Genomic DNA, 19,031 nt, shown 5'->3' with positions numbered 1-19,031 from the left:
ATCATAGTATTATTTTATATAATTTAAAACAAGTGTAAGTGTTAATTTACAGGGAAGTGTATATCTTTAATTTTTTCTTGTCTAATACCTTAGTACAAAATGTACAACATTAGACAGATTACAGGTATTGTCTAGAAGGCAGTTTGTTTGTGTGACGGTGACAGGTTCACCACTAGATGGAGGTAGAGATTCAACAAATGTCGATTTGGTCCTTTGATCCTTTCTGATGCCAACAACCCTTTTCAGATTTTTGTCCCATCCACCCATCCCACTCCCAACTCTTGACTTTACTATGCATTCAGACAAAGGATCACACTGCCCCGAGTGATGCTATTGTGATTTTCAACCTTATATTTCTGTATAACGCTAACAGATACTTCACTGCAGACCACATTATAATGGCGTGCGACCCGATTACATAACAAGCAATTACAAGCTGGAACAAGTTTTTGACAAAAGAAATCAGATATAGTATTTAGGCACAATGTGTTTACAACCTTACTCTGTGTTCAAATATTAAAACAATCATTTCAAAAGATGTATAACCTTAATCGGGTATATTCGGCCTATTATTAATTAAATCAAACCGGTTAAACCCCTGGGACAAATAACGTTAAACGTCGGCTGAATTGTGGTTTCGCTCTTAATCCTGCATGAGCGTCTGTAGCTTGGCTGAGCTTTGTTGTCTGCCAAGCCAGCTAACGTTAGCCAACTAGCCTACGTTTTGTTATGATGCAAAGTAATGGCTGAACAACTAGCCTGCTAGCTCAGTTGACTAGCCAACTTATATTTAGATGTTAGACACATTGGACACTCTTTGACTTGATAATGCATTCATGGGACCTGACTCGAAAGCGCTTGGAAATAGCAGCTGGGGAAGGAAAGCATAGCTAGCTATTAAGCTAACCAAGCTACCACATTAGCTAACTTCTTAGTGCACAAGTCAATGGGGTTTAAATGCCCCTTGCAAGGTGGCTGGCTGCAGATAGGCCCGTAGCTACTTCGCTCTGTTATTTTGTGTGATACAAATGAGTTAGCCTGATATTTATATACTGTATACATAATGTGTCGATATCATGCATGTTTAGCAAAACACAGACTAACAATGACAAAGCACGCAGTGCAAGATGCCCATTGGCAAGAGCGTTTGCCAACTTATTTGGCTATCAACGCTAACGGTTAGCCTTAGCCGTTAATAGCTTGGTTACATCTCACAGGAGTCACAAAATGAACACCGCTTTCTGATAAGATGGTTCAAAACTAACTACCATGCACCATTTTTCGCCGTTATTTCACTTGTCGTTTCCATAAAAGTGTATAGTATTTTACCTTGATTTAGAAAGACAGAGCCGTGTTGTTGTGTATCCCCTTCCTTGTTCGTCCAGCTGATTAACATGGCAGCTGCTCTGCTGCTGCAGCTGATTCTTGCGTTGAGATTAGAGGCCGCGTTCCAGACCGCCTCTACTTTAGCTCAGCTCAACTGTGTCAACGTGCTAACAGGCACGACCGTGATGAAGGACAGACCGTGTTGTGGGTCGACCTATCCATGCACTTTGAGATCTGCGAGTGAGCATGAGGGTCGACGAACTCGAACGCAGCCAGTGTTGGTGGAAAGTGCACCTGCAACTCCAGCATTTAACTGTTATTAGACATATTCACACATATTTTTTTTTTCTCTACTACATTTTACTCTACTACATTTTAATTATGAGTTGAAATGACAAATAATCTTAAACTTGATTTTGGAGTTCATTATGCATTTCATCTATTAAAAAAACTATACATAATGTTATTTAAAGCATCATGAAAACAACTGAAAATTCTCTAATAAAACACTTTCTATTAAGGTACAAGTTGTAACTAATTACTTATAATACCAATAACTTTCTATGTTTTATAGATCAACTTTTGGGTTGTCAGTTTGTGAAATATATCTCTTGTTTGTGCTTAATTTTTCTTTATGACACTTGTTATGTCTTCTTACCTCTCTTTCACCAGGAATACCACATTGACTTTAAGATTTCTTTTAACAATTTTGATATAACTAAGTAAAAAATAAATGTAATTGTTTACTTTTGGCAAAATACCATATTAGCAAATCTAAATGTGCAAATAAAAAAAGAATTATTAAGAATGTTTCATGTAAAGATCTATGGAAAAGACAATTCCTGCTCTCAGTTATTGTTAACAACTTATCTCTCTATAAAGTTGGAAAAAAAGATCATTAGAAAGACCCTTCCAATGGGCTGTTTGATCTCTGACTTTTTGGAACACCCACTTATTAAAATCGAATTAACATTTACAACTGCAAACTTGAATTATTTTAAGAACACTTGATTAATGGCTTATTAACATAACCAGATGGCGTTTTTTTACAACCTCACAACCCAAGTGTTGGTCATATCAATGGCTAAAGCTTAAAGTATAGCACATGTTTTATTAACATTTATAAAGTCAAGTTACAACTTGTACTTTTTCAAGGTGCCTTATCAGAAAGTGGTACCCATATATGATAATAAGATCAGACTGTGTTGTAAGCATGTATTGAAGTGGTAAACGCCATTCACTAATCCTGGTCATGTGTAGCCTACATTATTGTGATATGTGATGTGTGGTTGTACGGAGCCTATATTCAGGAGAAACAGTAGGCTACAATCACACATTGTGTTTTGAAGATAAGATAAAATAAGATTAGGAAGAAATGCATACTGTATAGATTAGAAGCATAATGGTAAACGTAATACATTTATATGAACAATATACATATAGGCCTACAGAAGATAGAGGATTGAGAAACATTTAAGTTCTGTGTTTGAAGTCAGAATTCTTTTCCATAAGTATGGAAAAAAGTATGAAAGTATCTATAAGTATGGGAAATAAATCTCAGAATTCTGACCTTGAACTCAGAACTCAAATACATTTTACACATGTGGCCCTACAACTCTTCAGTACATGTTAATATGTGTTTAAGTAGACTTACCAGAAAACAATAGAATACAGCAGCATAATATAAAATGATATGACATAATAAAGAAACATAAGATGGTGTGTTATTTTAGTGGTCATAAAGCCCATAAGCATGCATGCCTGTAAATCAAAATTGTGATTTATGTTAGTGCTATTGATGTACGGGTGATGAAGGAGTGGCACTAGAGAGTGCAGTAACACTCATTCAACTGTGTGGGTCGCTAATGACTTTCTGGAAACATGGCTGCCCAGGATGAACTCAGTAAGTTTCTCTCTGCGTTATTGGTGATTAATATCTCTTAAAATGTTGTATTCGTGGCTGTCAAAATTAAGATCAGGACAGGCAAGCGTCATTCTAACGACTGGGATGTTTTTCAAGCCACGATAAAGCTTCTGTCATTTAAAAGTTGATGCAGGAACGATAGTTAGCTACTCAGCTATATTGCTAGCTAGAATGCTAACGTCAGGAGGCCGTTTGCCCAGTCATGGTCAAAATGAAACAGTCCCGTATGCTATTAATATACTTTCATTAATCAAATCTTTAAGGTGTAGATTTACAACTTGACTGTTTAGAGCATTTAGGGTTAATTGCGCAGAGTGTCAGTGGGTGTGTAAAGCCAGAGGTGTGGCGTCAAAATGAAATGAAACGCGTTGATAGTCTGTCAGTGGTTGTAGCTAGCTGGTTGGTGAACCATGCTAAGAGAACGACGGCAGGGATGGGTGATGGTTGCACCAACTCAGCAGCTGACAGGATGGGCTTTTCAGCCAAACTGGGACTGTCTGTTTTTAGTTCACCGTTTTAGTTTTGTGTAAGAGTTATTTTACTCTCTCTGTTCTGTTTGAAGGTGCGATTTCGCATGTGGTTGCATGCAACCAATGGGCTTTAACGATAATTTGAATGGAAAGCTGTTTCCAAATTAGGCTAATTGTAGCAGAGGTATTGCTTTTAAACTGGTCCCATGTTGAGTGTTTATTCTTGGGGTGTGACGAATACCAACCAGGCAATGAGACATAAGAGTTGATGAATGTGTTAAATGTGTTTTGACAGATCAACTGGAACGTGTGTTCCTACGCCTGGGCCATGCAGAAACAGATGAACAGCTACAGGACATTATCTCCAAGTTCCTACCCCCTGTGCTCCTCAAACTCTCCAGCGTTCAGGAGGGTGTACGAAAGAAAGTAAGAGGCGTGTTGTTTATCTGTGCCCAAAGACATGCCAAGTACACATGAGTCTGTGCACTAGCTATACCTTGAAAAATAAAAATAAATTGTAGTTTAATGCCATCAGAACCTCCCCTCAAATATTGGCTTTTGTTTTTAACCAATACTTAAGATAAACCAATAAAACTTATATAGCTACAGCATAGACTCACTTACTCCTGATGCAAAGATGCTTGTAATGAACTTGGATCTTTTTTTTTTAAGTGTTGATTTATGCATTTGTTAATCAAACAACCAAATTACTTTCTGTGCGTCCTCTGCTAGGTAATGGAGTTGTTGGTTCACTTGAACAAGAGGATAAAAAGCCGACCTAAGATTCAGCTACCAGTAGAAACTTTGCTGGTACAGTACCAAGATCCCGCAGCCGCCTCCTTTGTGACGGTAAGAATACAATTTTACAATGTAGTTCCTATGAAGCCAGACATTTAATATACATTTCTAATACAATCAAACAATCAAAATTGTAGGTACATGCAATCCATATTGAGAGTATAGCGCAAAAAATGCGTAATTGATTTCTGGTAAAGTTATCTAGTTGCATAAACTAATAACGTATTTGCTTTTCTGCCTTTGGATTTTACCACCTTAAGTTTTAATACCATATAATACAAATTGTAGATTTTGGTGTCACTGATGTAGATTGTATGCCAGTGCAGCATTTGGAATCTTAATATTTAAGTAGTAATCAGAAACCCCTTTTGGTTTTAATTTTGTTTTTAAGTAGTGATGTGCAACTTGATTGTTTAATCAATGTATTTTGTAGAATTTCACCATCATCTACATCAAAATGGGCTACCCACGTCTGGAGGTGGGAAAACAGTGCGAGCTGGCCCCCACCCTTCTCACTGCCATGGAAGGCAAGCCACAGCCACAGCAGGACAGGTGAGGGGACACATACGCTCACACACATTAGGATGCACAAGCATATTTACTGTTATCATAATACCAGCTTTAAACAACCATTTTTTTTTTTAGATACACTGGAGTTTTGTTCTTGATTGACACATGAATAAAGTTAGACACAGACACTGCCTCAGTCCTCTTTATATGGGGCTGACCCTATCCATTCCTTGTTAGACTATAATTTTGCTTTGCTCTTTCTTCTCCTAGCCTGATGCACCTGCTGATCCCTACTCTTTACCATATGAAGTATCCTGCAGACACCTCCAAGATTGTTTTTCCTTTTAACTTAACTGAGAGGCCAAAGACCGTGCAGCTGCTGCTGGAGTTCATGTTGGATGTTTTACTGATGCCTTACGGGTAAGTTTATGCTGTATGCTTTGGGTATTGTAAGGTTGTATGGGTCTCAGAATTGCCTAACCCTGAACATTTAAACAACAATGTTGACTTGTACTCTTTCCGGCTCCTTTAGGTTTGTGCTGAATGAATCCCCGACTCGCCCTGCTCCCTCCTCCTCCCAGGGAAGTTCTGCAGAAGGGACAGTGGCTGCAGGTGGCCAGGGTCTCCCCCAGCCTCCCCCAGGGATGAGTGTCTATGCTGCCAAGAGGGTGATTGGAGAAACCCAGTGGAGCGCTGAGCAGCTAGAGCAGGTACAATAACGGAGCTGGAGGATGAGTTGTGGCTATATTTTTGGCAGTTTGGGCAGGTTATGTGTTTTTGTATGCTTTCTTGACAAAGCATGACTGTATCCCAAAATGTGGAACCTCACTCAATTTAAAATACATGTATCTCTAAAATTGTTCTAAAGACAGCTGATTCCAAAAAGCAGTCAGATAATAGATGTGTTTGGATTACGTCTGAACCCCTGTATTTTAAGGGCTGCATAATGAGTGTAATTCATTCATTGAGTATTTGGTTTCAACAGTGTAAGCTGGGCATAGTAAAGTTCATGGAGGCAAAGCAAGTCCCAGAGGTGGAGACAGTGGTGCACCTGGTGGTGGCGTCAAGCGACACCCGACACAGTGTGGCCACTGCAGCTGATCTGGAGCTGAAGAGCAAACAGAGGTAGGTGAAGGACCTTTAATCATCTCTGGTTCACTTTACAGAGCATCACGTCATGTACTCAGTAATCTTTCTTCTAACTTAGTAAATGATACAATAAATTATCAAATAATTAGGTATACCTGTTGTGCTTCAAATTCACAAGCTAAAACCATTACTGTTTAAATGATTGATTCTTTACCAATAACCTTTTCTATTAAGTTTAACAAGATTGAAAGGCTGGCATCGATATCAATCAGAAAGAAATGCTGAAAGTACAAACTTTTATTCATATCATTGGTTGTGTCTTTGTTCCGTTGTCTTCCAGCATCATCGATTGGAACAATCCTCTAATTATCAACAAGATGTATAAGGTGTATCTGGGGGATGTTCCTCTTAAAACAAAGGTTTGTAAACTCAACATTTACTTTGCAAGTTAACCTGTGAGTTTAAAAAAAAAAAAGTATAAAATACTGTTTTGTATGTGCATTAGGGAGGCAATGTGAAGCAAGAGCTGAAACACGAACCAGTAAGCACAAGAGTCAAACTAAAGATCCTGCCACATCTTCTGCGGTCACGCCTAGCCGCAGAGTGCTTTCCAGCTAACATCCAGGTAGGCTCTTTGTCCATGCTTGTGGGTACGTTTGTGTATGCTCAATTTTCAAAGTAAGTCTGTTGGTAGGCTAAATCATTTTCAAGGAAATGCTCCAGTGTGTGTGGTACAATCATTCCTTTCCTTTCCTCTGTAGGTTGTGTACGATGGTCTGTTTGGAGCCAACACCAACAACAAACTTCTGTCTCTCACCTTGCAGTTTGTCCATCACATCTGCATGGTGTAAGAAAAGTGTACTTTTTCTAGATACACCCATGTTACATTTCTCAAGTGTGGCTGTTTTTTGCACTTGAATAATATTTGGGCTTGTTGTGTTTTTTAGATGTCCTGACACTAATAAACCTTTGGGACTAATGCTGCTTAATGGTCTTACCAAGCTCATCAATGAATACAAGGAGGTAAAACTACAAGTGACAACACACATTTAAACTGCAATGTCTGCATTTATGGTTTAATTTCATATATACCTACTAAACATTTGTTCTTGCAGGATCCAAAGTTACTAAGTGTTGCCTACTCTGCTGTTGGAAAGCTGTCAAGGTATAATGAAAAAACGCCCCTTTTTTCCTTAAACATTGCTAGCTTGGTGTGGCATTTTAGAATTTAAAAATATTCTATATTTTATATCCTCTCCTCTAGCCGCATGCCACAGCTGTTTACTAAGGATATTGCACTCGTACAGCAGTTTTTTGAGTCCATGTGCAAGGTAAGTGAAAGATCTTTAAAACATCTGACATTAAAATATATATATATATATATATATATATATATATATATACATACATTAAAAGAAAACATGGTGTCTGAAATTGATATTTCCAAAATTCTGTTATGTTCTTTAGGAGGAGGCTGATGTCCGTCTTGCCATTCAGGAAGCTTTGTCTATGATGGTCGGCGCTTATGCCAACCTACAGGGGGCACTGCTGAACCTAATGGAGGCCCTGGTGGCTGCATACATTGGAAAGGTGAGTCTACATGGGCAAAATGGGTATTTGGTTTATGAAGACCATTAATGTTACACCCCCTCTCGTTTGCTCCGGTCGGCTGACCAGGCACTACTGGTCGTCCCCAAGACCAAACGTAAATCCAGAGGTGACCGTGCGTTTGCCGTGGCAGCTCCGAGACTCTGGAACGAGCTGCCTTTACACATCAGATTGACTGAGTCTCTTGGTGTTTTTAAATCTCGTCTTAAAACTCATTTATTTTCTTTGGCTTTTAACTCAGTTTGAGGGTTGACTTTGAGTTTTGTATTGCTGTATTCATTTTTATTGTTTTATTAAGCACTTTGGTCAACAGTGTTGTTTTTAAAGTGCTTTATAAATAAAGGTGGATTGGATTGCATTGGAATGTTGATTATTTTAGTAAGTAGGCATGAGGCAAATCAAGAACTCTTGTTTATTCTTTTTGTGACAGCCGGAGGTGCAAGTTCGCCAGGTCGCCATGAAGTTTGCCAGCACAGTGTTTGGACCTGATCATGTGCCATCAAGGTACCTGCTGCTGCTGGCAGCTGGAGACCCGTAAGTTCCAAAATACACAAAAAAACTTCTCATAATGAAAAAGTAATCGCAACATGAATGCATTATCAGCAATTTAGTAAGTCATCAAAGCACTTTTTAAAAAATTTTTTATATCATATACACAATAAGATACAAGTAAGATGGGAGATGGTTAACGCTAAAATGAGGATGTTAATGGTTTACTTTACTGAGTGATGCAGAAGATTAAACAAGCTCTTTTTTTTTTTTCCTGTGTTTAGGAGGGAGGAGGTGTCTGGGGAGGCCAAGAAGGTGCTGAGAACTTTTCCTACCAAGGCATCGGAGAAGGAGGGACCAAAGCCAATGCCCTCCTTTCCTGACATGGTGGCCTATGTCCAGGAGAAGGTGAGGCTCTGTGCTTATTTTTCATTCTCTCTGAGACAATACACCCAGGTTACACCCATTTTTGCTAAAAGAAATAATGAATCGTTGTTTTATCTGGCCATTATTAGGCGGCTCAGAGGATCAAGACGCCAGCTAAGTACATTGTTGGAACCTCCACTATTCCTTTCAACCCATCTGCGTTTGGGGAGGTGACTATAAATTGGTTATCAGCCTGTGACAGCCATAAAATGTGACATGGGATGGGTTTGCAAATTCAGTTTGTATCTTTGGGGACGTAAGTTGAGTTTTTTTGCGGCAGACACCAAATTTTTTCCTGTCTTCCTAGATCGTGCTCTACCTGAGGATGTGTTTAGCACACAGCGCCGGGGTCACACCCATGTCCACACGCCTGGCAGACATGCAGGATGATGCACCAGCCATCGGACGCTACGTCCACACACTGCTGTCCTCTGAGTCTCAGTCAAAGGGTTCTGAGGCAAACCCTGTTCATATCTACATGGATCTGCTGCAGCAGCTGCTGTCTGCTGTGGGAGGTGAGTGATGTTAACCTGCTCTTTCTTTAGGGCCATTATACTGTGGGTTCAAGTCAGTTTTCTGTTGTTATTAAGGGTTTCATAGAACATTTAACCCTTGTGTTGTCCTTCGGGTCACCGGGACCCATCCACTTTATTTGACGTTTTGTATTGGCCTGGCATTGATACATAATACAAAACGTCAAATAAACTGGACGGTCCCGGTGACCCGAAGGACAACGCAAGGGTTAAGATGAATTTTAAGTATTACAAGTAGCTTATATTAATCACACTTGAGTCTGAATTGGGTCATGAGTTAAGTAAGTTCAACGGAGTGGTACACAAAGCGTTGGTTTTGTTGTTTATTGAACCTATTATAAGTAATATATTTAGGTATATTGTTTATATATTCATCTGTATGGTGTGGTATTGTAAAAAAGAAACACAAGAGTAGATAGATAGATAGATAGATAGATAGATAGATAGATAGATAGATAATCATGGTTAGAAACACTCTCCATGTGTTATTTATTGCACTTTCATTATTTATCTCAACAGGAATCACAGTTATGTACTGCCTACTGGAGATGGTGTCTGTCTGCCCAGACAAACTGGCTCCTAGATTTATTGATAAAATTGACTGGATTAAAGTGAGTATTTCATTTCTCCATGTGTTTATTTAAATGTAGGATGGAGGCAATTCTACATTGAGATGTATTGTGCTCTAGTGAGACAAATATCAGCACCACTAAACAATAAGTCCAATCACTTCGCTGCCCTGTGATATTGTAAAACCATGAGCCGAATTCACATTTCTCCACTGTCACTGCATTCAGCTGTAACAACAGATGTTTTCACCTCCAGAGTCTGATGAACACAAATAAGGAGGACATGCGGGAGCTCGCAGCCCAACTCTATGCTGTGGTGGTTTCCACCATGACTGGCAATGAGCTGCAGGCGGCCGTGCACAATTTGCTCAAAATCACCAAAGACAACCATGTATGCCACTTTGTCTCTTCGGGGGCATTTGAACATTTATTTTTTATATTTTAAAAGTGTGTGCTTTTATCTTGTGTAAATGTTAATTGGTTTTGTTGAACCACAGAGTCCTGAGAGTCAGCATGGTGCTATCTTGGCTCTCGGTTACATGGTGGGAAGGTATATGAGCAAAAAGAAAGCTGTCACCTCTGGGGACTCTACGCACGACATGGAGCAGCAAATGAGCATCACCTCACAAGGAGATGATGAACTTGTTGCCATGGCCACCAAGACAATTGGTATGTAATTATTTTTTTAAACAATTTCCTGCAGTTTAGGCTTCATTTAATGACTATAGCAGCTGTTAGAGTACATACATTATACATTGATGTTAAAATGTATTTGCCTAGATTGTGGTGAGGAGATGTAAAGAAAATATTTTTTTAATTTGCCATTAAACTAACAAATTATTTTATATTCAGTCTTAATAGGTTCATCCACTCAGTATGGGTTCATAATTGTGTGTGTGTCCGTCCATCCAGGTTCCTTCCTAGACAGCAGTATTGCACTTCTGGCTGTAGCAGCGTGTACAGCTCTGGGAGAAATAGGCCGTAATGGCACCCTGCTGATCCCTGCAGATGGGGTGGGCTTCACCAAACTTTCAGTCGTGGAAAACCTGCTGGCTCGCATCCCTTCTGGCAAGGAAAGCACAAAGGTAACCAGCGACTACACAAGAGGAAGTCGTTGCTGTGATATTTTGTTTAGTGAGGACACATATGCATGTATGATGCATCTGATCTGTGACTCATGTTATCTTAATTTCAATTATCTCATTTATATCTGACCGTCAATGTCAATGTACGTTGTCCAGATGAAGGAGCGATCAATCCAGACCTTGGGTTACCTACCTGTGGGAGATGGAGACTTCCCTCACCAGAAGAAGCTGCTGCAGGGTCTCATGGACTCTGTAGAGGTATGAAATATACTGACTGGCAGTACTATTAACAATAGCAATGCAGAGCTTTACAAAGACGACAACAAAAGCAGTTAAAGCTAACGGGTTGTTTGGGAACGTTGGTGTTAGTAGGCACAATGTTTTCTGATTGAGGAAAAACACAAATGGAGTATCTTTGCATTGTTAGGTAAGAGGTCTCAAGCTGATGTATCAAACCTTCAATTATTGGCAGAAGTGGGGATTTTTGCACCCACAAATTAACATTCATTGACATGGTCCACCTTCGAAGCTGTTCAGGGGGCTCATTAGTGGAAACATCGCTCACATTTTTCCCTTTTTCTTTCTTAAGGCCAAACAGGTGGAGCTACAGTTTGCAGTTGGCGAGGCTATAACCAGTGTTGCAATAGGCACCAGCTCTGGAGCTGCCAGAGACCCATGGACCTGCACCGAGGATCAATACACCCCTCCACACAGTAAGTCCTTTTCAGTTGTAGTAGTTGAATTTTAGTATGTTGGTCTATTCTGTACACACAACATCTATTGCATGTCTGTCTTTCCAGGGATAAGGATGCCTCCTCAGTTGTTCTTTCTGAGGTTTCTTCCATTTTTGTTTGGCTTTAGTTTTTTTTTTTTTTTTTTTTTTTTTTTTTTTTTTAAATCAAGGTCGACGTATGCTGAAACGATTAGAAATCTGTGATATTAGGCTATATAAACTTGATTTGTACTTCTTTGTACAGGTTTGTATATTTTGGAGTGAAACTGACCTGCATCATAAGTAGTAATGGATTAGGTAATTTCTCAAGATATGTTCACACAAATTAGGTTGATTTGGTTGTCAAGTACATATTAAGGCTGATTGTTCACATGCAATTTTTTTTAAGGGGTCAGATTTGTCAGACCGTCTCTTGCATAATGAGTGTTGTCACAGTGAAATGCTTAATGATGAAAGACCTTTATCATTTCTGTCTAGCAGCTCTGCATTGCTAGTAATCTGATGTGTGAACAATTAAGTTGGCCTGAGCATATATTTACATAGAATGGTATGTACATTTTCTTCTCCGTGAACCATCACCTTATCGTGGTGGAGAGGTTTGTGTGTCTCTGTGAACCTGAGGGCTGTGTTGTCTGGAGCTTTGTGCTCCTGGTAGGGTCTCCCAAGGCAAAGTGGTCTCAGGTGAGGGGCCAGACAAAGAATGGTTCAAAAACCCCAATGAAGAAGCAAGGTAGAGATGGAGTGACCCTGCCCGGAGGAAGCCCGGGGCCCCGTCTGAGCCAGGCCCAGACGGCGGGCTCGCCGGCGAGCGCCTGGTGGCCGGGTTTGCCACGGAGCCCGCCGGGCACAGCCCGAACAAGCTACGTGGCTCCCATCTCTCCAGCCCATGGGCCCACCACCTGTGGGAGGAACCGTTGGGGTCGGGTGCGATGCCACATGGGTGGCAGTGAAGGTCAGGGGCCTCGACGGACCAGACCCGGGCGGCAGACGCTGGCTCTGGGGGCGTGGAACGTCACCTCTCTGTGGGGGAAGGAGCCGGAACTGGTGCGGGAGGTGGAGCGCCACCGTTAGATCTGGTGGGGCTTACCTCTACGCACAGTCTCGGTTCTGGAACCATACTCCTGGATAGGGGTTGGACTCTTTTCTTCTCCGGAGTTGCCCAGGGTGTGAGGCGCCGGGGCGGGTGTGGGGATACTCACAAGCCCCGGCTGAGCGCCGCTGTGTTGGAGTTTACCCCGTGGACGAGAGGGTCGCCTCCCTCGCCTGCGGGTTGTGGGGAAAACTCTGACTGTTGTTTGTGCATATGCACCAAACAGGAGTTCGGAGTATTCGGCCTTCTTGAGACCTTGACTGGAGTCCTGCATGGGGCTCCAGTGGGGGACTCCATTGTTATGCTGGGGGACTTCAACGCACACGGGGCAATGATGGAGACACCTGGAGGCGTGATTGGGAGGAACGGCCTCCTGATCTAAACCAGAGTGGTTGTTTGTTGTTGGACTTCTGTGCTAGTCATGGATTGTCTATAACGAACACCATGTTCGAACATAGGGATGCTCATAAGTGTACCTGGTACCAGAGCACCCTAGGCCAAGGTCAATGATCGATTTCATAATTGTTTCATCTGATCTGAGGCCGTATGTTTTGGACACTCGGGTGAAGAGAGGGGCAGAGCTGTCAACCGATCACCATCTGGTGGTGAGTTGGGTCAGGGGTGGGGAAGACTCTGGACAGACCTGGTAAGCCCAAACGTGTAGTGCGGGTAAATTGGGAACGTCTGGAGGAGGCCCCTGTCCGACAGACTTTCAACTCACACCTCCGGGCGGAGCTTTTCGTGCATCCCTGTGGAGGCTGGGGGCATTGAACCCGAGTGGACAATGTTCAAAGTTTCCATTGCTGAAGCTGCGGCGAGGAGCTGTGGTCTTAGGATCTTAGGTGCCTCAAGGGGCGGTAACCCACGAACACCGTGGTGGACACCAGTGGTCAGGGAAGCCGTCCGATTGAAGAAGGAGTCCTTCCGGGATATGTTATCTCGGAGGACTCCGAGGCAGTTGCAGGGTACCGGCGGGTCGAAGGGCTGCAGCCTCTGCCGTGAAAGAGGCAAAGCAGCGGGTGTGGGAGAAGTTTGGAGAAGACATGGAGAAGGACTTTCGGTCGGCACCAAAGTGTTTCTGGAAAACTGTTCGCCACCTCAGGAGGGGGGGAACCATCCAAGCTGTGTACAGTAAGGATGGGACACTGTTGACCTCCACTGAGGAGGTAATAGGGCGGTGGAGGGAGCACTTTGAGGAACTCCTGAATCCGACTAATACGCCCTCTATGTTAGAGGCAGAGCTGGAGGATAACGGGGATTGTCGCCGATTTCCCAGGCGGAAGTCACTGATGTAGTCAAACAACTACACAGTGGCAAAGCCCCGGGATTGATGAGATCCGTCCAGAAATGCTCAAGGCTCTGGGTGTGGAGGGGTTGTCCTGGTTGACACGCCTCTTCAACATTGCGTGGAAGTCTGGGACGGTGCCAAAGGAGTGGCAGACTGGGGTGGTGGTTCCTCTTTTTAAAAGGGGACCAGAGGGTGTGTGCCAATTATAGGGGTATCACACTTCTCAGCCTCCCTGGTAAAGTCTACTCCAAGGTGCTGGAAAGGAGGGTTCGCCGATAGTCGAACCTCGGGTTGAGGAGGAACAATGCGGATTCCGTCCCTGGTCGTGGAACAACGGACCAGCTCTTCACTCTCGCAAGGATCCTGGAGGGAGCCTGGGAGTATGCCCAACCGGTCTACATGTGTTTTGTGGATTTGGAGAAGGCGTGATGACCGGGTCCCCGGGAGATACTGTGGGAGGTGCTGCGGGAGTATGGGGTGAGGGGGTCTACCAGGGCCATCCAATCTCTGTATGACCAAAGTGAGAGCTGTGTCCGGGTTCTCGGTAGTAAGTCGGACTCGTTTCAGGTGAGGGTTGGCCTCCGCCAGGGCTGCGCTTTGTCACCAATCCTGTTTGTAATATTTATGGACAGGATATCGAGGCGTAGTCGGGGTGGGGGGGTTGCAGTTTGGTGGGCTGGGGATCTCATCGCTGCTCTTTGCAGATGATGTGGTCCTGATGGCATCATCGGCCTGCGACCTTCAGCACTCACTGGATCGGTTCGCAACCGAGTGTCAAGCGGTTGGGATGAGGATCAGCACCTCTAAATCGGAGGCCATGGTTCTCAGCAGGAAACCGATGGAATGCCTTCTCCAGGTAGGGAATGAGTCCTTACCCCAAGTGAAGGAGTTCAAGTACCTTGGGGTTTTGTTCGCGAGTGAGGGGACAATGGAGCGGGAGATTGGTCGGAGAATCGGGCGCAGCGGGTGCGGTATTGCATTCAATCTATCGCACTGCCCAGACGAAAAGAGAGCTGAGCCAGAAGGCAAAGCTCTCGATCTACCGGTCAGTTTTCGCCTTACCCTCACCTATGGTCATGAAGGCTGGGTCATGACCGAAAGAACGAGATCCAGTGTACAAGCGGCCGAAATGGGTTTCCTCAGGAGGGTGGCTGGCGTCTCCCTTAGAGATAGGGTGAGAAGCTCAGTCATCCGTGAGGAGCTCGGAGAGAGCCGCTGCTCCTTTGCGTCGAAAGGAGCCAGTTGAGGTGGTTCGGGCATCTGGTAAGGATGCCCCTGGGCGCCCCCTAGGGAGGTGTTCCAGGCACGCCCAGCTGGGAGGAGGCCTCGGGAAGACCCAGGACTAGGTGGAGGGATTATATCTCCAACCTGGCCTGGGAACGCCGATCCCCAGTCGGAGCTGGTTAATGTTGCTCGGGAAAGGGAAGTTTGGGGTCCCCTGCTGGAGCTGCTCCCCCCGCGACCCGACACCGGATAAGCGGACGAAGATGGATGGATGGATGGATGGATGGATGGATGGATGGATGGTATGTACATTTTATCTAAATATTCATTTTTGCCCCTTAACAACATTTCCACTATCTTCCTTTTTCTGTTAGATGTGAAAAATAATGATGTGGTTCCTTGGGTCCTCAATTCCGTCCTGGCCAGGTATATTCCCAGCCAGAACCCCCATGTCCGACAGGCAGCCTGCATATGGCTGCTTTCCCTGGTCAGGAAACTCAGCCAACACAAGGAAATCATGGTGGGTGTATTATACAACCATATACCTCCTGAATCTAAAGATAAACTCTGATAACCAAGAGAGTGATCATTTAACAGTAACTGCTAAGAAGAGTTTTAGTCCTTGTGAAATTGTGCGTTCCCTTGTTTTTGGTGTGTAAGTGAGTAAAGAGCTTCACACACCAATCCTCCTATTTACATTTTGAAAATGTCAGATGTTAAAAGATGAATATGACCTTATATTTAGGCTATTAACTGTCCTCCATCATTAAATAGTTTTTGGAACACTTTTCCTTATTTTTTTCCACGTTCGTCACAGAAGGTGTTGTCTGTTAGGAAATACATAATCCTTTTTTTCTCCTCATGGGAAGAGTCATCAGTGCTTGAGGGCTACGTTTTGTTTTGTAGCAAAGAATGACGCACTTCAGACTTGGTGTGCATACTGTGTCAAATCCCTTGTGTTTGTAATAAATGAACAAATCATTTTGCCTTTACTCCTACAGTCCCATTTGAAGGAGATTCAGGTGGCCTTCATCTCTGTTCTCTCAGACCCTGATGGTAAGAAAAGACTTTGTCTAACCTGACTGTTGGATTGATCTGTTCATTATTGACACCAGCTAGTGCTTTTTAAATGTACCTGTGCAACATTGCAAAACAAACCATCACTCTTTGCTCTCTGTCCTTCCCAATTCTTTATCCATCCTTTTTGTTTTCTTCTTTTATCTAGACTTGAGTCAGGATGTGGCGTCTAAAGGCCTGGGCCTCGTCTATGAGATGGGAGGAGAGGATGACCAGCAGGAACTGGTGTCTACCCTGGTGGAAACACTCATGACTGGCAAAAGGTGAGTGGATGGTTTAGTAAAGGAGGAAGGAATGAAAGAGAGTCACGAGAGGCTGTAGTGTCCCTTCTTCAGGGGAGTAGAAATAAGTTGTTTTTTTTGTACATGAAGATATTGGGATATATCTTTGCAGAGTGAAACACACAGTTTCAGAAGATACAGAGGTGTTCCAAGGAGAAGGTTTGGGGAAAACACCTGATGGGTAAGTCATATGTCACCACTGTTGGACCTTTTTTTTTTTTTTTTTTGCTTTCCAAATGGAAATGCTAAAAATTCTCCTTGTGTGGGTTGTGTGTCCACAAATTGACCTTTGTCTCCCTCTTGTATTGATGGCGCCTGGCAGTCATGGCCTGACCACATATAAGGAGCTCTGCTCATTGGCCAGCGACCTGAATCAACCAGATCTCGTCTACAAGTTCATGAACCTAGCCAATCATCATGCCATGTGGAACTCCCGCAAGGTATTGTGCATGCGTCATTCTCATCCTCATCATCTTTCCCATCCACCACATGTGCCACTTCTTCGTAACTATCTGGGGTTGTGTCACCCTTTCTTCCACCCGACCCCTTCTCCTTTCAGGGAGCAGCTTTTGGTTTCCACATGATCGCAGCCAAAGCCGGGGAGCAGCTGGCTCCATTTCTGCCCCAGCTTGTGCCCCGCCTGTACCGCTACCAGTTTGACCCTAACCTGAGCATTCGTCAGGCCATGACCAGCATCTGGGACGCATTGGTCACTGATAAGACCCTGGTAGGAGTTTAGTCCTGTGCAACATCCACATGCACAAACCTGTACATACTATATGCATGTACAAACAAATCGATGTAGACAAAGATGTAAAAGACTATTATCATAAGAAGTAATGTGAGCATGTTGGTTTGTTCTGATGTGTTTCAGGTTGATAAGTATCTTAAGGAGATCCTGCAGGATGTTCTTTCCAACTTGACCAGTAACACCTGGAGAGTGCGCGAGTCCAGGTACAATAACACTAAACATCAAACTCCTAAAAATCAAGATTAGTACGACTACTATTACTATTATCTGCTTTTATCAATTTTATTTTGCCTGGTAATTGATTGTGTGAGGCTAAATGCTCCGTAATGCATTTCCCTTGTCTCGTCTTGGGTTTTCTTTTCTATGCAACTTCATTGTTATTGATATTTTCAAGCAAAGTGAGTGGGTTGAAATGGGCAACACTATATTTGCACAGGAACAGGGTCTAAGGTGTTACATTTTCATTTACATATTAATATTGTAGTCTTAAGGTAAAGAAGCCTAAAAGCATATGCCACGATATTGTAAAAGTCAGAGGAAATCTGTTTTTGATGAATTGGTTTTCCTTCCAGCTGCCTGGCCCTGAATGATCTGATTCGTGGCCGCCAAGCTGATGATCTCATTGATCACCTGGCAGAAATGTGGGAGACATTGTTCAGAGTCCTTGATGACATAAAGGTAAGCAGGAAATAATCACAATCACAGTTACTTTAATTCATCTAGCGCAACAGATGGCATTTGTATAATAGTTCTAACACATTGCAAAAAACTATGGATTGACACACTACATGATGAATCATATAAGGCTATCATGAAGCATAGACATACACACAGCAGAATGACTACAAACGCCTCAAAAGTAACATTACATTATTTTGTAATGTGTCATCTTGCATTTCAGGAATCTGTAAGGAAAGCAGCAGACCTAACGCTGAAGACACTCAGTAAGGTAAAGCTGTTTGTTACAATATTAGCCTGAATGTACATCTTTGTAATTGTTTGCCTGTACACGTGCATGTACAAATGTCTGTCTCACAATCTGTCCAGGTGTGTACTCGTATGTGTGAGTCTACAGGTTCTGCAGCGCAGCGAACAGTGGCGGTACTGTTGCCTACCCTGCTGGAAAAAGGCATCATTAGCAATGTCTCAGAGGTCCGCTCACTAAGGTAACGTCTCCGTCCATAAATGTGCTTTTGGTTTTCCTGTTTGACTGTGAAGTTACATATATGGAAGCAACTTATGCTGTATGTCTGTCTTTCAAATACAAAATACAAAATTAACATTGTAGTAGTGGGGGTAGACGGCAAACTGGGTGAGGATTTAAAACTCATGGCTCTTTCAGTTGCCACATAACCTGGTTGTAATTTTGTGCCATAGCATTGTCTGCCTTGCTCTCTCTGATCCATTCTATTATATTCCCTACCAGTATTCAGACTCTGGTGAAAGTAAGTAAGACGGCCGGTGCCAGACTAAAGCCTCATGCTGCCCGGTTGATCCCGGCCCTGCTGGAGGCCCTTAGCACCCTGGAGCCTCAGGTCCTCAACTACCTCAGTCTCAGAGCCACAGAGCAAGAAAAGGTAACCTCAGCTGTCTACTACATCTTCACCCAAAGTCTGGTAACCAAAGCCTTTTAAGTTCTATCACAGGTTAGACTCCACATTGTCATGAGTTGTGCTCTCTCTGCCTCTCTAGACTGCCATGGACGCTGCCAGGCTAAGTGCTGCCAAGTCCTCTCCAATAATGGAGACAGTTAACATGGT

At 43.0% G+C, this 19,031-nt stretch overlaps 2 protein-coding genes across 10 annotated transcripts in view; one reads left to right on the top strand and one right to left on the bottom strand.

Annotated features, from left to right (window-relative positions):
• Positions 1-1,609, bottom strand: part of kdm4c (lysine (K)-specific demethylase 4C) — a 31,500-nt gene extending 29,891 nt beyond the window's left edge. For all 7 annotated transcript variants that reach the window (XM_028593778.1, XM_028593810.1, XM_028593788.1 and 4 more), the window contains exon 1: positions 1,330-1,609. The gene's annotated coding sequence lies outside the window, so the exon portion shown is untranslated. The remainder of the gene's footprint in view (positions 1-1,329) is intronic.
• Positions 1,610-3,143: 1,534 nt separating this feature from the next.
• Positions 3,144-19,031, top strand: part of ecpas (Ecm29 proteasome adaptor and scaffold) — a 34,636-nt gene continuing 18,748 nt past the window's right edge. For 2 of the 3 annotated variants that reach the window (XM_028588345.1, XM_028588340.1), the window contains exons 1-36: positions 3,144-3,229; positions 4,016-4,146; positions 4,453-4,569; positions 4,952-5,070; positions 5,299-5,448; positions 5,561-5,738; positions 6,014-6,153; positions 6,458-6,536; positions 6,623-6,742; positions 6,879-6,964; positions 7,065-7,140; positions 7,233-7,282; positions 7,382-7,448; positions 7,585-7,707; positions 8,156-8,259; positions 8,499-8,622; positions 8,730-8,810; positions 8,948-9,155; positions 9,693-9,784; positions 9,999-10,133; positions 10,240-10,411; positions 10,655-10,827; positions 10,984-11,085; positions 11,417-11,540; positions 15,537-15,682; positions 16,164-16,218; positions 16,388-16,502; positions 16,633-16,701; positions 16,843-16,960; positions 17,080-17,247; positions 17,395-17,474; positions 17,844-17,949; positions 18,173-18,220; positions 18,319-18,437; positions 18,698-18,848; positions 18,964-19,029. In XM_028588345.1, the coding sequence (XP_028444146.1) occupies positions 3,208-3,229; positions 4,016-4,146; positions 4,453-4,569; positions 4,952-5,070; positions 5,299-5,448; positions 5,561-5,738; positions 6,014-6,153; positions 6,458-6,536; positions 6,623-6,742; positions 6,879-6,964; positions 7,065-7,140; positions 7,233-7,282; positions 7,382-7,448; positions 7,585-7,707; positions 8,156-8,259; positions 8,499-8,622; positions 8,730-8,810; positions 8,948-9,155; positions 9,693-9,784; positions 9,999-10,133; positions 10,240-10,411; positions 10,655-10,827; positions 10,984-11,085; positions 11,417-11,540; positions 15,537-15,682; positions 16,164-16,218; positions 16,388-16,502; positions 16,633-16,701; positions 16,843-16,960; positions 17,080-17,247; positions 17,395-17,474; positions 17,844-17,949; positions 18,173-18,220; positions 18,319-18,437; positions 18,698-18,848; positions 18,964-19,029 (4,014 nt within the window). In that variant the 5' untranslated portion in view covers positions 3,144-3,207. Of the gene's footprint in view, positions 3,230-3,599; positions 3,777-4,015; positions 4,147-4,452; positions 4,570-4,951; positions 5,071-5,298; positions 5,449-5,560; positions 5,739-6,013; positions 6,154-6,457; positions 6,537-6,622; positions 6,743-6,878; positions 6,965-7,064; positions 7,141-7,232; positions 7,283-7,381; positions 7,449-7,584; positions 7,708-8,155; positions 8,260-8,498; positions 8,623-8,729; positions 8,811-8,947; positions 9,156-9,692; positions 9,785-9,998; positions 10,134-10,239; positions 10,412-10,654; positions 10,828-10,983; positions 11,086-11,416; positions 11,541-15,536; positions 15,683-16,163; positions 16,219-16,387; positions 16,503-16,632; positions 16,702-16,842; positions 16,961-17,079; positions 17,248-17,394; positions 17,475-17,843; positions 17,950-18,172; positions 18,221-18,318; positions 18,438-18,697; positions 18,849-18,963; positions 19,030-19,031 lie in introns of those variants that run through there. The other variant, XM_028588354.1, reaches the window with a different exon arrangement.

The sequence above is a fragment of the Perca flavescens genome, chromosome 2 (assembly GCF_004354835.1).
Source record: "Perca flavescens isolate YP-PL-M2 chromosome 2, PFLA_1.0, whole genome shotgun sequence".
NCBI classification, from domain to species: Eukaryota; Metazoa; Chordata; class Actinopteri; order Perciformes; family Percidae; genus Perca; species Perca flavescens.
The sequence above is the reverse complement of the archived record's forward strand: the minus strand, read 5'-3'. Positions and strand labels throughout refer to the sequence as shown.